Source organism: Carya illinoinensis, chromosome 4 (genome assembly GCF_018687715.1).
Source record: "Carya illinoinensis cultivar Pawnee chromosome 4, C.illinoinensisPawnee_v1, whole genome shotgun sequence".
Lineage (NCBI taxonomy): Eukaryota > Viridiplantae > Streptophyta > Magnoliopsida > Fagales > Juglandaceae > Carya > Carya illinoinensis.
Window position 1 is genome coordinate 41265105 of NC_056755.1, and position 16062 is coordinate 41281166.

Consider the following 16062-nt stretch of genomic DNA (forward strand, 5'->3'; position numbering starts at 1 on the left):
GAGGCACTTGCGACTCTTGGATCAAATCTTAGGACACTATCATTGGCTTAGACAAAATTTTAGGTAAAGTTGGACTAATACGTCACTTTTTGACATTTGGCTAATCATTCAAAATTTGAACTCTACATTGGATTAGTCATCTCATTCTTTATAATAATAAGATATTCTTATTTTTAAATTTTATATCTAGTTTTTTATCTAAAGTTAGAGTATGCCTAAGCCAATGAGGATGCTCTAAGGGTTGTGAAACGATTAAAGAAAAGTGTGATGAAAGTTTTCAGAAAGTTATTTGAAGGGCTTTGGTTAAGGGCAACCTTGCTTTAATTGGTTGCTTCTACATTGTAAATAGTTTAACTGCCGATCACCTGTGCAGTGGCGCAGCCTTGGCTGGAAGCAGAGTTTCTTGGCAATAACTCACCTGTGAGGTGCTAGAAGAAAGAAAGCCAAAAGGTGCTCTTGGTGCAATGGTGCTAGTGTGATGAACAACATGTAGATAGACGTATCTTACATGGATCTTTCTGCTGAATGAACCCAATGTGGCTCATTCCATTGTCCCATAACCTCTATGGATTCAGGTAGAGGGTTCCCACGCGATGAGAAGCAACTCATGTCACGAATCCACTAGTTGGAATCATATGAAATGATATTAATATGGTTCACATCTCATTCGATTTAGTTCTCGTTTGGTTACTTACTTCATACCAACAAGCATGAGGCCAACTTTTTGCGGCTATTTTCCATTTCGTGTCAATAAAATTGTTGAGCGTGACAATTATTTTGTATGAATAAAAGAAAAAAAGAAAAAAAAAAAAAAACAACACGAGGAAAAGAAAAGAGAAACTGAAGTTGTGTTGTGGGCCCAGCTATCGTAACCCAGGAAGCAAGACGTTGAAAGAAACCATTTTTAAATCAAATCCAAGCCACAAGCGACCTCTTGCGTGGCGTACTGCAGTCCTCGCGAACGAAATAGTAGCTCTTTCTTCTTCCTCTTCCTCTTCCTCTTCGTCTACGTCTCTCCCCGCCCAATACTAGTAGGCCAAAATTGCGCAGCACCCTCATACCTTCTCCATTTCTTTCCTTCGTAAAGAAAATGGCCAAGTTTACACCTTTGGCCGAGAACTTTCGCTCTCTTCCTCACTACAACACTATCTCACGAGGTCCAGTCTTCAACACCTCCGTACTCAAACTCCACCTCTTGCATTCTCCTCCTTCTAGGAGCCGCTTGAACTTCCGTGTCTTATGTATCAAAGAGAAAGAAACTGCCCCCAAAAAAGAAAGAGTGGCAGGGGTGCTGACCGGACTCCGCGTTAATGAATTGGAGCAATTGAGTTCTGAGGGAGAAACGGGCCTCCAGAGCGGGTCCGGGGAAGTGGGATTTGATTGGAAATCGCTGCCATGGAAGAATATTCCTGATAGGTATAAGCTCATCGGGACGACGTCGTTGGCCTTCGTTATTTGCAATATGGATAAGGTAGTTTCATTTTCTTTTATATTCTCTCTTATTAATCTAAGCAAATAAAGTAGTTAATTGCCTATATTGTGTTTTCCTTCCTTCTCTGATGCCATTGATCAATGTTAACCATTGATGTAAATTATGGGTGAGACCTAAGGAAGTCGTGTACAGTCAGTTTTCGCTTCTCTTTTTGTTATTGTTTCTATCCATTCCTTCAAATTTGTTTGGTATAAACATGGTTGGCCTGACAATATGAATAGGTGCTTGAGTTTCAGTGTGTCCTGTCAACACGATAAATTCCCAAAGCATTTTTGTTTTGATGGGCAACGATTTTTATCTTAGAAAGAGATGATTTTTTTTTTTTTTTGATACGTATCTTGGAAAGAGATGATGAAAACCATGTTGCTCAAATAGTTATTGGGTCCTATGTTTGTGAAATTTCATCGAATTCTTTTTGTTTGCTATTTGATGAGCAGGTGAACTTGAGTATTGCTATTATTCCAATGTCACACCAGTTTGGATGGAATTCATCAGTGGCAGGATTGGTACAGTCGTCATTCTTTTGGGGCTATGCATTGAGCCAGTTGCCTGGGGGGTGGCTTGCAAAGACATTTGGTGGGAGGTTAGATTCTTACCTTGCTCTATAATATGGGATGATTAATTTGGAGCATGCTGTTGATTAACTAAGATCACTTGAGTTAGTAGTAAACTACCTCCCACATTGCAATGATGCACAGCCTACCAAAAGATATCGTACATGTCACCAAGGCAAAATACTGTCTCTTTTAAAACATCTATTTGAGCATCAAATAAGCCTTGGTCCTTGAAGGTGTTCTAGGTTGGAAAGGAAATCAAGAGGCAAGGATTTTGGACAAACCTAGCCAATTTGATCTGGTTGAGGGGGAATTGATGAAGCAGATTGGTTCAAGCCTATTATTTGGTTGCATCTAAATAAACTCATCCAGTAAAATAATAATAAAAAAACTATTTCTTTACTGGGTTAAATTAAGGTTTATTTTTCTGTTATTTCTTATAAAAGAACCATTGACTAGCTACAATTTCGACTAGTGTTTACAACTGCAATTAAAACCATGTAGTGCTAGATCTCTTCCACAATTCTCCACCAATACCTGTAGGAGTTTTCTTTTCACCTAACCATCAACCTTAATTTACTCATATAGGCATAGCTTGGACAATTATCCTTACTTATATATATATATATATATATAAAACCTTGGACAACTATCCTCAGTTGTGAAAACATACTTTATTTCAGTTACTATTGTCCTATAAACCAGTGTTTGTAAATTTCATTTCAACATTCCACAGCTTAAATGCCGTGCTTGAGCATAATGCACTGCACCTCATATGATGAGGACCATCTAGAGCAGAAACTCAAGAGAGATTAAACGTTGGATGTGCATAAAAGAAAGACAATAAATTCGTTCTATGATCCCTTTCTATAATGGAGTCTGATCCCAGCTCCAAATTAAAAAAAATTAAATCTATTAAATTGTAGTTTTTATATCTATTAAATTATATAAAAACACATTCTAAATAATTCTTCTTTTAATATGAGATATAACTGAAACCACTAAAAGTAACTAACGAACTGAATGGTACCTAACAATCAATCATGTTGTTCAATACTAGATATGAAGATGTCACACCCACCAGATAATATGTCATGTTTGTTTAGAGGCATATAAGATTGTGTTATATTTTGGTCATGCTCACTTGATTTTTCCTTTTCCTGGTTCAGAAAAGTTCTTAAGTTTGGGGTATTGACATGGTCAGTGGCTACAGCGCTTGTTCCTTTGCTTGCTGGAGTATTACCCGGATTAATCTTGTCAAGAATATTGGTATATAAGTCCCTTCTAAATCTTTTCTTCTACAGTTTTAGTTTTTCAATCCAACCTGGCTAAATTTTTTCTTTGCTTTGCTTGTTTTTGTAGTGTGTTTTTGTGTTTTTCTTATGTGCATAAACAATTCAGTATTACTTAAAGGTCCAAGTTATCCATCTATATCCATCTATATTGTCTTTGCCCATGCATTATAGACATGATAGTCTAGACATCTCCCTCCCCACCACCCCCCCCCCCCCCCCCCCCCCCCCTTCTCTTCTCTCTCTCGTGTCCATATTATCTGACTAACTGACTAAGAATTTCTCTTCCTCTTTATATCTAGGTTGGAATAGGTGAAGGCGTTTCCCCTTCAGCTGCAACGGATCTTATCGCCAGGCACTTATGACATCCAAATTAGTCCAGAAGCATGTTTATCTGATAAATGATTTTACAATTATCTCTTGCTCTTGCTAAAATTTGATTTATTTGTTTATTTTCGTATTTGTTCTTGGAAACTCCTTTTCCCTATCGCAAGCCGTCACTGCTAATTATTTGATTAAGGTCATCACTAATAAGGACATTTAAGTCTACTTATTATAAAAGAGGTCCTATAAATTTTGGGGTGAACTTTGTTGGAAACTAGACAAGAATTTGGATAGTTGGTAACATCTAGTTTTTTGGCTTAATATCTGGTTTTTGCAATTGTCTGTGATGTTAAACTGGTGGTTTGTTTGGCTTTTTTTTTTTGCTGGCGATTTAGTATTGATGATGTCTTATACTCTCAAAATTATTATTTTCTGTAATGTAACTTGATTGGCATCGTCAAATCATTTGCAGGTCAATACCATTGTCAGAGCGGTCACGGGCTGTAGCATTTGTTTTTGGTGGTCTGAGTGTTGGAAGTGTTACAGGGTATGTTTCAATAAAACACATCTAAAATATGTAAGAAATCATCTCTATATTTAAGTAAATATTTGCTAATTGGCATAAAACTCAAAACTTGACAGCATCAGCATTCTTATCACTGACAACTGAGATTGTAGCCATTAAAATGTATGATTTCATTTGAAATGACATTGTAAGGCTGTTTGGTAGTAGATTGTTCTACAGATTTTAAACCATTAATGTTCCTCGTTTCTTTTCACATACATGGTAGTTTATATATAGAATCATCTTAAATGGAGAAGCCCAGTAGTGGAAACTTTTAGCTCCTGCTTTATTTCCGCATGATATGAATGTAGTATACACATAATAGTCTTGCATCAGCTGTTGATGGCTCCTATTTGTCCACTGTGGTGCATCTGGAGGGAATATTTTGAAGATTGTGAGTAAATGGGATGAATTCGAAACCTTTTTCGATGAAGCTTTGTTTCTTTGGGCTATATTGCTCTAGATTTTAATGGACTAAGTATCCATGAGAACCTTGTATCGGTTTCAAACTGAAACTAGGTGTTTTCTTGTATTTGATCCGTGTACCCAGGCTATGCCTATTTTTTATTATTAATAAAACAATAACATGTAAAAAAAAGTCTTACATCAACTCAGTTAAGACTTCTCCTGTGCCAGCAAAACAGAGGCATGCTGTTATTCCCTTAGATTCTTTTAGGTTTGCCAAGTGTAGCAAACTTGTATATTCATTGGTCACTCTTATTTTAAGTTAATTGAGTGTATAGTGTTGTTTATTGGTTACTTCGAACATAGGCCTGTGTACTTGGGCTATGCCTAATTACGTGGTTTAATAAAATTTTTACTTATCAAAAAAATTCTAACATAGGAAAAACATGCAGGCTTCTTTTGGCTCCTCCCCTTATCCAGAATTTTGGTTGGGAATCTGTTTTTTACATGTTTGGCATTCTTGGGCTTGCCTGGTAAGTAGCTCTGCCACAATCAGAAACTTTTTCACTTACCTGATTCTGATTTAGCGTAAGGAACTTATCATTTGTGCTTTCAACCAAGTAATCTTTGCTTGTTTAAAAGATAAGAACTTTCTCTTTGAAGATAGAGAATGTTCGCTGGGAGGAATTAGAGAGTTTTTCTTTCAAACTTTATGTCTTTCTGAGAATGTTCTTGTTTTGAATGGGGACAATTTTCATGATTTTCTTTTAGCTTCTATTCTTAGATTGTAGTTAGGTGTTTTTTCTTGTATACTTCCTGTATATTTGGGCTATGCCTATTTATTGGCTGCAATAAAACCTTTTATTACTTATAAAAAAAAAAAAAAAACGAACTTTCTCTTGGTTAAAATTTTTTATAGGCTTTTTTAATATGTTGATTTGATTAAAGTGCGATTTTTTCTACTTGCCAAAAAACTATGAAGGTTTTTGGGGTTTCAATATTTCGAAGACCAAAAGGCTTCATTCACTGCTGAATCCATTTCATGTGAGCAGCACCTAATCCTTTTTTGGATTTATTTATTCTTTCTCCTTATTTGAGCAATTCTAACTCTCTCTCTCTCTCTCTCTCTCTCTCTCTCTCTCTCCATTTTTTAAATATCTGGCAGTGTCCCCGCCTGGCTCTATGACACAAACATGGAATACGACTCTTAATGAGTTGGGTGTCTCATTGAAGGTACATTTTTGTTGTTATTCTTGGGTTTTTTGGTGGTTCGATTCTTTTTGGGGGAGTGAGGGAAAAGGGATTTGTGGTACTCAAGAGGTTAGGAATGTGTTCTCTGTGAAAAGATTATGCTTGCCCTGGGTTGGTGGCTTCAATAACTTGGCTAGTGACATCTGTCTTAATTAGCATCTTCAGCGCATTCCTCAAATAGTGAGAGTTGTTGGCTGATCTGCTATTGGAGATGATTGACTATTACATTTGGTGTATTTTAGGGTTAGAATTCTGCCATTTAAAATATTATAAAGTAAACATGATGAACTATATGCATGCTTGGCTGCTGTCTAAAATTTGGTTATCTGGCCCTTTGAATAGACTGGCATTGATGTCGTCCAAAACTGATGCAAACAGTATTTTAGATTGTTCAGTCAAATTAGTGCCTTAGGTCATGCTTTCCCATTAATGAGGCCTATATTTGCTTCTACAAAGAATATTTCCTTATGAATTCTCATGCTTTTGCTTGTAGGAAGAAATATAATCAAATTCTTTGACCATACATTGTGTTAGCTTTTATTTTATTGCTTTAGCACCTATTATAACTTTTTGCGAGCTCTTATGGTGTTTCCCTTGGTTTTCTGACTGGATCTTCTATAATAGGAAGTACCGTGGAAGGCATTTTTTCGAAGTCAAGCTGTATGGGCGATGATATATACTCATTTTTGTGGAAGTTGGGGTCACTATACTTGTCTGTCATGGCTTCCTACATACTTCAGGTGTTTTTGTGGGTCTCTGCTGGATTATTCTGTATTACATTTGGCTATTTCCAGGAAGAGTGCTCTGAGACTCTTGCATCAGCTTATCTGTCGTTTTCATTACTTCCATCAAACATTGGTTATCCTTGATATGATTGTCAAATAATTGTTTCAAAGAAATTTGAAAAGATTTCACATTGCACTACAACATGTAAATGCAAAAATACTAGATCATTTTTTGCTTGTCTAAGCTGTTGAGTTCCCTCCTATGTTACACAGACTAGGGTCTGGGTATGCATCCAACTGTTGGTTTCTTTGGTTTCCCAAGTACTTTCTACCATTCTGGACTCTGGAGTGTCCAAAATCCCATTGCCAAACCTTACTCATGTCAGGTTGTGTTGACATGTGAACTGCAGGATGGTGCAAAGGGTCACACAACTAAGACGTGATCTATCCTTAATTAAGATTAGTTGGAAATTCGGATGCCAAAGTTGCTGCCTGTCAGCATCAATTATCTACTTTACTACACCCTTCTGCCTAAATTATTATTTGTTCTCTATCTCTCTTCCCCTCTTGGTGGTTGGTGGGGGATAAAATTTTATACCTGTCTTTCTTAGTCATCCAATTGCTTAAATCCTGGAAGATATTATCCAAGTAATCTGAAATCATATAGAGGAAGTCTGCTTGAAAAGAATAATTGTTTATGAGCAAAGAAAATTTGATAAGTGGTTTGAAAAGAATAATGAGTTCTTTAACTTTGTAATTTACATTTTAACAGAAACTTTTTTGGGATTTCTGCCAAATTATAATCAGACCTGCTGGAGTGATGAAAATCATGTACAAGACATCCTCCATAAATGCTGAAGGGTTTTTATTTTTTTATTTTATTTTTCAAGTGCACAAACATTCTGAGCAAGCAGGGTAGTCCAAAATGAAAAAAAAAAAAAAAAAAAAAAAAAAAAAAAAAGAAAAGAAAAGAAAAGAAAAGAAAAGAAAAGAAAAGAAAAAGAAAAGAAAAGGGTAGTCCAAAATGCGTTTTGGTCATCCGTCTTTTGTTGCTCCTTTTCTCTTAGTTGGGAAAGATTTATGAGTCCTATGCAAACACACCTCAAACTTTGCCCAAGTTTTCATTGGCTGGAAAATAAATTGATCCTAAGACTTATCCCAATCTTGCCCCACCCTAACTGCCTGAGCCATAGCCAAAGGGCAGCCTTTTGTCCTCTATTGTTCTATAATTTTAATACTCTTATTTCTGTTTTAAGATTCTTAGGTTGGTATTTGATAATTCTTATACCTTTATCACCCTGATGAAGTATCAATGAATAATTCTTCTGATAGGATTAGGTTCTGATATATTTTGCAACATTTGTTTTTCTTTTCTGTCTTAAATTTTTCTTGTAGTTATGATTACTATCAAACATTTAGCATCTGCATTAGATGCACTTCCTTTTTCTATTTTTTTTACTTTATATAATCTAAAAAAATCTAAGTTACAGTTTCATGCTATGCAGTGAGGAGCTGAACCTAAATTTGGCGGAAGCTGCATGGGTAAGCCTAAAATATATATGTTTTCTTATTCTTGTTGGACATTCGTCTGGACATTTATTGAAAGAAAGTTTATAATTTCAAGTGAGATTGGTAAATAATATACCAGATACCATGTAATGAATACGAATTTTACTAGAAGCTAAAACATCACCTTTCTTAGAATGTGGATCCCCATAATGATAAAATACTCTTCAGGTAAATTCTTGGATTTGCTTCTGCTGCTGTGAAGTTGGGATTACTGTTTAATTCAGGCTACTATGGTAACTGAAACCATTGATCTCTTCTTTGAGCAGGGTGCAAAATGATTGACAAAATATGTTTTGCTTACGATAATACTGGTGCAAAATAAACCTTCTATAACCTTCCAATGAAATGCAACTCACAGCTTTGATAATCTAAAAAATACTTGTATTTCATGAGATCAAATGCAATGGAAAAATGATCCAATTTCTAATGTGTTTGAGCATTTTTTCTGTGAATTTATGGTGCCACATGCTGTTACACATGGAGCACCATTTTCAGAAAATAATAAGCAAACATGCAGAGGAGGGTATGCCCCTGTGGAGGGGCAGGGCAGAGGGAGAGAAAAACCAGTCAAACCAGGAGGATAAGGATTTACGTGATTTTGAAATTTATATTCGTACTTGGAGATGGGTCAATTTTTTTTTTTTTACTTGGAGATAGGTCAATTTTTTCTGAGAGAGAATTAGTTTAGTGCACTCACTCGTCCTCTGAACTCTCAGTTTAAAACACCATTCTGTACATTTTAAATTTAGTCATTCTCTCAGTATTTATATATGAGCAAATAACAAGTTTATTAAAAGAAAGTCAGTGTCCCTCACATAGATGAAAGGAGTCCAACACAATCATGTGCTCAGAAAATACAAGAAATGTGCCATACCTCATCTTCCAAAATACCACCTCGTGAGATTTAATGGTTTTAGTTGTATGCTTCCCACGGTATCATAAATGTCTGCCTTATGGGACAAAGGTGGGCAAGTTGGACCTTTTACTCGGTACACTTTGTTTTGGATGTGCTTATGAGATTATCACAAATAATTTGGTTGATGGTCCCAATGGTTCACTGATAAATTGTAGATTTGGAATGTTCACAGTTATGGCCATTATAGATAATTATAGATAATGTCATGTTTCTATTAACAATGTACCATAAGCATGTTATTTATTCGCATATTATCCTCCCAGCTTTGAATAAGCATTTACCTATTATATTATGAAAATTTCAAGATATCATTTATTTGATTTTTGATTGAAAGTATAAGCTGTTTGAGCAACCAAACATTTCATGGAGAATTTTTGCACTTGCAAATCATACATACTACATTTCAGGTTTCTATCCTTCCTCCACTGGCTTCGATCTTTGTTACAAGCATTGCAGCACAATTTGCTGACCATTTGATTGCGAATGGAGTGGAAGTCACCACGGTAAGCTGGACACTGAACCGTTGCTTCTTTGGCCGTGTAATGATCATGATCATATTGGAAGAAGTCAAATTACCTTTTTTTGCTGAAAAACAGAAATCTGGTAGATTGATATGTATGCTTTTGTTTAGTTGCTAATCTAATCGGTGCTTCAAATGTGAACTTTGTTTTTGAGTTGTTGAATGATAATTTATTGAGCTCCTGATATTAGGAAAATGCTAAATCCTCAGGAAAAAATGGCTGGTAATTAAGCATCGTGTGAGATAAGAACCTATAGGGTCTCTAAGCTAGTTGTGGCTATGGAACACTTAGTTTAACAAAACTTTTCTGCTTATATAAAATTTTATTTGTCTTCTGAAAGGAAGATTCTTAACACTTCTGATTTAGTTATCTTTTGATCATGTAGGTACGGAAGATTTGCCAATCAATTGCCTTTCTGGCGCCTGCAATTTGCATGACTCTGTCATCCCTGGATCTAGGATTGCCACCTTGGGAAATGGTGGGAATTCTTACTGGTGGCTTAGCCCTATCAAGCTTTGCCCTGTCAGGTATTTGGAAACTAAATTTTTAGTACTTTGATTGGATAGGTCAGTATATATTGGAGATTAATGACTTTATAAACTGCTTATCCAATTACTCAATTAATTTGCAGGACTTTACTGTACCCATCAAGATATGTCACCTGAATATGCGAGTATATTGTTGGTATGCAATATTATGAAAATTGTAAATTTCAAGTTTCCATAATTTATAGTCATTTTTTTATTACTGTCCAGATATTAAGAATCTAGCTGAAAATCTCATGCTCCTCTGCCCAACTCAATCTCCACGCAGAATATGGTTCTTCTACTATCTGTGCTCTTTACCCATGGAATATTACCATCAAAATTTGTTGAACTAATGGTATACAATCTCCTATAAAGGAAATAGGCTTTTTTCCCCCTTTTTTGGGTGCAGAAAAGGACATGACTTTGTTTATGATTTAACGAAATGCATTTAGTGTTAGATGTTAGAAGCTTTTAATGTCTTTCTTTCAGCTGGCCACATCTTAATGGAACATTGCTTTTATTACCAAGTTTCAATTTTCTTGTGCACAGAGTGCGATAATCACCAGTTTATAATTGAGCATGATACGGCCATGGTTAAATGGCTATAGAAAAAGCATGATGAAATACTTATGGATGATTATCTTTGAAGTTTGTTGAATTTTCATCCTAGTTTGAGCTTTCCCAGCTTGAGCTCTTGTTCAAAAACAAATTTTCATTTTCAGGGGGTTCTGGGTAAGCTGGTAGCTGACTCCCTGATTACTTGTTAATCTCATGCACAATGGGCCAAAAGCATAGTACTAGATGCTGTACAAAGCCTGTGCTTGCTCTTAAAATTGAAGCTTTGCTTAATTTTGCAGCCTAATTAGGACATACATACATATATATATATATATATATATATGTTTTTATCAATTTTGGAAGATATGCGTAGTTAGATTCCTAATATTTCTCCATGCAGGGTATTACCAACACTGTTGGGGCAGTACCTGGTATTGTAGGGGTAGCCCTTACTGGTTATCTTCTTGATTCAACTCATTCGTGGAGTGTAAGCTTCAACATACTGCCTTTCTAGTTCTCTCTCTCTCTCTCTCTTAAACTCTTAATCTTAATTTCATTTTATAATTGTGGTTTGTATTGTCCAGATGTCATTATTTGCACCATCAATCTTCTTCTACTTGACCGGTACGATTGTATGGTTGACGTTCGCCAGCAGTAAGCCTCAAACCTTTTCCAAGACAGATTGACCTTGTTTACGTTCTCTGGATACATCATTCTTTATGAAGCCATCCAAATTGAAGTCATTCCTGCTCAATGCAATTTTAATTTTTTAAACAGCATTGAGGTGATACAGGTTCGGCCACTTATTGTGTCAACTTAGTTGTACAAGTACATAGGAAACATATGTATATCCCCACTGTCTTTTGTTCTGTCACATGTAACAGCGTTGTATATTTTGGAATTCTTTGGTTGGCCACCAAAGCAATGTAATGAACTTGTATTTTCATCGAGAAGAAATTTTGTTGTAAGCATCTCTGGACGTTTTCCTTGCCCATCTTTCTATTGGCTGCTGGTACGACTTTGAGCAAGTACTACTCTCTCTCTCTCTCGGAAAAATCACATTTACTCTCCAACGATCAAACTATCAAAACTGTCACTTTACCTCAAATATCACCACTCGTTTTGAAACTATTTTCCTTTTTTAACAACATCTAGCCTTCAAAATCTTGTCACATCACCCTTTTTTTGGGTTAATCAATCTTCATGAAACTTATATTTTAAATTGGGTGTAAAGTGACAACTTGGAGACTTGGTGATGATGTTGTGATTTCCTCTCTATTTAACCATGATCGAAACTTACACCCTGAACAATGAAAAAAGGAAAAATAAAGAAAACACATCGGGATTTTTTAACAAGAAAGGAGACTTGATATTGATTGACTGTAGTTTGTAAGAAAGAGCAAATGAAATATACCTCACTAAAAAAAAAAAAAAGAAGAATGAAATCATTGCCTTGATATTCTCCCTTTTATTTGGTTACTAGATGGAACCAAGTTTAGTTCCAGCTAGCAACTCCTACCGGCAAGCTGGGAGAACAACACTCGGTATGTGAGCAAATACAATAGAGAAAGGATCTACCTTTATTGGGGTTGATGAATTTTTATATTCAGGCTCCAACGGAGGTATGTCTCCGGATGAATTTACAGTTAAAATGTTTCCATTTAGCAGGATGGTTTGGCTGTGTAAATTCTCATCTTTTGTTGTCAGATGGTATTCCTCTCTTGCAGTTTTGCTTATATCAGGTTGAATCAGCTGAACAAGATTATGCAAACTCCCAGTACCATTGAAGGCTAGTTCGGCCTGGATGGTGGTGCTGTTGTCTAGGTTGATTAATAATAATACTATCCCTTTCTGCATGATGAAGAACCTCATTCTGATTAGATCACAAACAGAGCATACACACCTATTTTGAGAATTGAATATGGATGCAACTTACAGAATATTTTGCACAGTGAGCATAAGCACGTATCTTCTTTGTTCCAGAAAAGCTTGTTGACAGAACGTTGTTTCCCATTAATCGGTGCCAAAGAAGAGCACTGGTGTGAAGAAAGCAGAGTATCAGATTCATTGCTCAGTAGTTTTTCTTATTTTTTAAATCATTTTCTCATTAGTTATTATCACTGTAAATGGGAATAACAATAGTGTAAAGCCAAATATGATAAAACGATGAGACTTGAAACAAAATTTTGAGACTTGCAACAAAATTTTAATCTTACTTCTGCATCAAGATGATTTTTGATGCTCTAGTATGAAATAGTTTCAAGAATCTATGTTACAGCTTGAGGAACACCCATGCAAAAGTTAATAATTAAATTGAAAGAAGAAAAACATCGTCGATGATATTAAATTTAAGGTTTCAGATTCTGTGGATTTGGAGTCTGATATGTTAGGGTCGAAAAAACTCTGACCTGTAGTAGTCGGGGTTTGGTTCGAAGGTGGTGGTGTTGAGTAAACCATAGTTTCCACCAATCAAGGTCTGTCTGCAGTAAGTTTTTGTGTCATGAGCCGATGCCATTCCAAGCTGATCCAAATACCTGATTATTGCATCCAAAATAACATTATTTAAGCTAGAATCGATAAGAGAACCTAATACTTTAATTGTTGAGTGTAGCTAAATTACCAGAAACTAAACACAAATGCATTTGTGACAAGATTATGGCCACTGTTGTAAGCCCCTCCCGACTCACCAACCCATGCATTTGCTGAAGTTGCAGAACTCTTGAGGATTTTATGGAGACTCCTAAATGTATCAGCCTCACCATCAAGATAGGATGGGTTAAGAATCTTTTCAACAAGGTGCGTATCAACTCCTGTAATGTCATGTAATCTATTAAAGGGACTCAGAACTGAAATAAGAGAAAAAAATCAGTTTGCTCAACCCAAGATACCTGGCCCCAAATTATATATATGGTGGGAGACAACATCCAAAGATTTGGTCGTCTTCTCTATGAATTTTTGAAACCAGTTTGCATCAAAGAAGCCTCCAGGTGCTATGATTAGTGGCTTAGGTTCGATCTCCTTGTAAATGTTTTGGACTATTCTTTGCAAAGCAATAGTGTCCAAGGCATACTGATCTGCTGCAATTCTTGTGCCGACTCCACTCCCTGACAACTCATTTCCTGAACAGCAAAGAGTTTCATTTTTTCTCCATAAATGACTGGCAGAAAAGGTACCAAGGACAATTCCATGATTAGAATTAAACCTGGAAGATTATGAGTGAAGAAATGCAGAATACCAAACAGAATGCAAAATATGATGTCATAACATCATATTATGTCAGCAACGAATGGAGTTTTTTTTTTTGGTGTAGTTTTAAGATCTTGCATGGAGTTTGTAGGATAAGAAAGTGTTTTTGAAGATGGACTTAGCATATTAATGTAACAATAACAAGAAATATTGTTCTTACCCAGCTCCCAACCATGAATAGTGTAGTTCTTTCTGACAGTATAACGGATGAAAGATTCAGCATTTGTATAGTTCCAATCTCCCTCGGCAGTTACATCAGAATTTATAGATCGTCCGCTAAGAGCATTTAACCCAAAAACAATCTTAGCCCTGAAATAAACCATGAAATCTTTAGGCAGTTTCACACTAGTAGGCAGAGATTAACTTATCATGGTAAACAAGAAAGAAAAACTCTTGTTACCCGGCTTTCTCGAAAAGGGTGTTTAATTCATCCCATCTATGCATGGGTAAGCAACCTTGAGTGAAACCAAACATCTCTGAAGTATTTTTAACGAAAGGAATACAAGGTTGCTGATTGTCTTCGGTACCATATATGACCTTATCTTGCAAACTGCCTCCTAGTCTAAGTTTCAAGGGGGAAAAGGCTGCAGCAAGATTGGAAGGTAAGTTTTAGATTCCAATAGAACTATTAGAGAAAACAGATGAGTATGCAATGAAGAAAAATCATGTGATAAATAAAAATCTCCAAATGTTTAGGTATTCTCACCTTTTATGGCATTTAACAGAATATTGTTGCCAAGATCCTGCACACGACAATAATGCAAACACCATCACCAATTTGACAGATTTTCCTTTTCATATTGAATAGGAACAGGCTTTCAGCTCAAACGAAACTGTAAATTTCTGAATTACATATTTATAGTGGTAAACTAAAAGTGCATCATTTTTCAAAAATTTCTGGATTTAAATTCCTCCAGAAAAGAAATGGTTGTGTTGTATTGAATGAACTGCCTGAATTACATCGAGCCCACCAACCGAACATAATTTAAAATACAGAAAAACATGATGAGAATTTAATAGAAACCGATGAAAAGCATAAACAATATGACTGCACATTAAAACTGATGCAAGAAGAGAAAGATGATATAAATCCGAAAAAGTGAAAAACGAATCAACCGCATCATAAATCTCCGCATCAAATGGCCAATAAATGTGGTTGGAACATGTATGCGGGTATGCCTCATATCAAACAATTACACAAAGAAACGCTACCAATGCTGCAGCAGCAACAGCAGCAACGAACTAGAGAATAAACAGAGAGATATTACCATGAAAGACTGATACTCATTGCAACTATCAAACACCATACTTTCCTCATAAATACTCGTTATGTTATTAACAATTGTATACATTGAAACATACCAGATTGAGGAGAGAAACAAGACCCCAGCTGCATGTTCCATAGTCGCATTTCTCAGGAGGCCACCAATCCAAGGTTGCACAAACAAAATCATCATCAATCCTCCCAATGGCTGTTGTCCCATTAATGAAAACGGTGCCCTCTTCAACCTTAGCACCCTGCGAGCATACGGAAATGAAGCCGTAGCTAAACAAACACATCCAGAGGCACATCCCCCAAACCCAAATCTGATAACCCATTTTCCTTTCAGATTATATAAAAAGTTTCAACCTCTGTGTCTCTGAAAGAGCATAAATGGCCGAGGCTGCCATGAATATATACGTAGGATGTGACAGTGAAACCACTCGTGAGCTTGCAAATGGGGGGGGCCACATGTATGCCATAAAAGAGAGAGAAGATGATTAATACTTGATATTTGCAAGACATAGGCGCATGACCACAAATATAAAAGACTTGATATTTGCAAGGCAGAGGTGCATTACTTCTTAATATAAAACTCAACTAAAGTCATACCATTCTTCAACGCGATGTTTCTGAAATAATAATGGAAGCTTTTCACCCTTTTGATTCTTTTCTCTCTCCTCTTTTGGATTTTTCCTCGGAAAAAAGTTAAAACTGTTGCTTTATAACTTAGCAGCTCAGAATAACGTGACGATTCTTGCAACCAACTTGCAAGTGGGCCATGGCCCATGAATCCATGATATTCTTTTTGCTTTGTTTGAGGATAACAGTGGGATGTACTCTATAGTACTGCTCC

At 36.0% G+C, this 16062-nt stretch overlaps 2 protein-coding genes across 2 annotated transcripts; one reads left to right on the top strand and one right to left on the bottom strand.

The window, feature by feature from the left end:
• Positions 1-921: 921 nt before the first annotated feature.
• On the top strand, positions 922-11670 carry LOC122308439 (probable anion transporter 6, chloroplastic). The gene is made up of 15 exons (XM_043121764.1): positions 922-1471; positions 1930-2075; positions 3216-3315; positions 3641-3693; positions 4135-4209; positions 5085-5165; positions 5615-5676; positions 5798-5865; positions 6508-6623; positions 8114-8150; positions 9501-9596; positions 10000-10141; positions 10246-10298; positions 11100-11186; positions 11284-11670. Exons 1-15 carry the CDS (start codon positions 1091-1093, stop codon positions 11383-11385), a joined length of 1599 nt encoding a protein of 532 aa, XP_042977698.1. The 5' UTR covers positions 922-1090; the 3' UTR covers positions 11386-11670.
• Positions 11671-12147: 477 nt separating this feature from the next.
• LOC122308440 (heparanase-like protein 3) lies at positions 12148-15712 on the bottom strand. The gene is made up of 9 exons (XM_043121765.1): positions 15308-15712; positions 14652-14688; positions 14346-14529; positions 14106-14254; positions 13588-13818; positions 13320-13509; positions 13108-13233; positions 12636-12735; positions 12148-12550 (listed from the first exon to the last, which is right to left on the bottom strand). Exons 1-9 carry the CDS (start codon positions 15542-15544, stop codon positions 12215-12217), a joined length of 1590 nt encoding a protein of 529 aa, XP_042977699.1. The 5' UTR covers positions 15545-15712; the 3' UTR covers positions 12148-12214.
• Positions 15713-16062: the final 350 nt, after the last annotated feature.

Bases quoted from the DNA above. Each gene is read 5' to 3' on its own strand.
- LOC122308439 (XM_043121764.1), top strand. From the start codon at position 1,091: ATGGCCAAGTTTACACCTTTGGCCGAGAACTTTCGCTCTCTTCCTCAC. The intron at 2,076-3,215 runs GTTAGATTCTTA...TTCCTGGTTCAG, and splicing joins GCAAAGACATTTGGTGGGAG to AAAAGTTCTTAAGTTTGGGG. The intron at 3,316-3,640 runs GTATATAAGTCC...CTTTATATCTAG, and splicing joins TAATCTTGTCAAGAATATTG to GTTGGAATAGGTGAAGGCGT.
- LOC122308440 (XM_043121765.1), bottom strand. From the start codon at position 15,544: ATGGGTTATCAGATTTGGGTTTGGGGGATGTGCCTCTGGATGTGTTTG. The intron at 14,530-14,651 runs GTGAGAATACCT...ATCTTGCTGCAG, and splicing joins TCTGTTAAATGCCATAAAAG to CCTTTTCCCCCTTGAAACTT. The intron at 13,819-14,105 runs GTAAGAACAATA...TTTGCTGTTCAG, and splicing joins TATTCATGGTTGGGAGCTGG to GAAATGAGTTGTCAGGGAGT.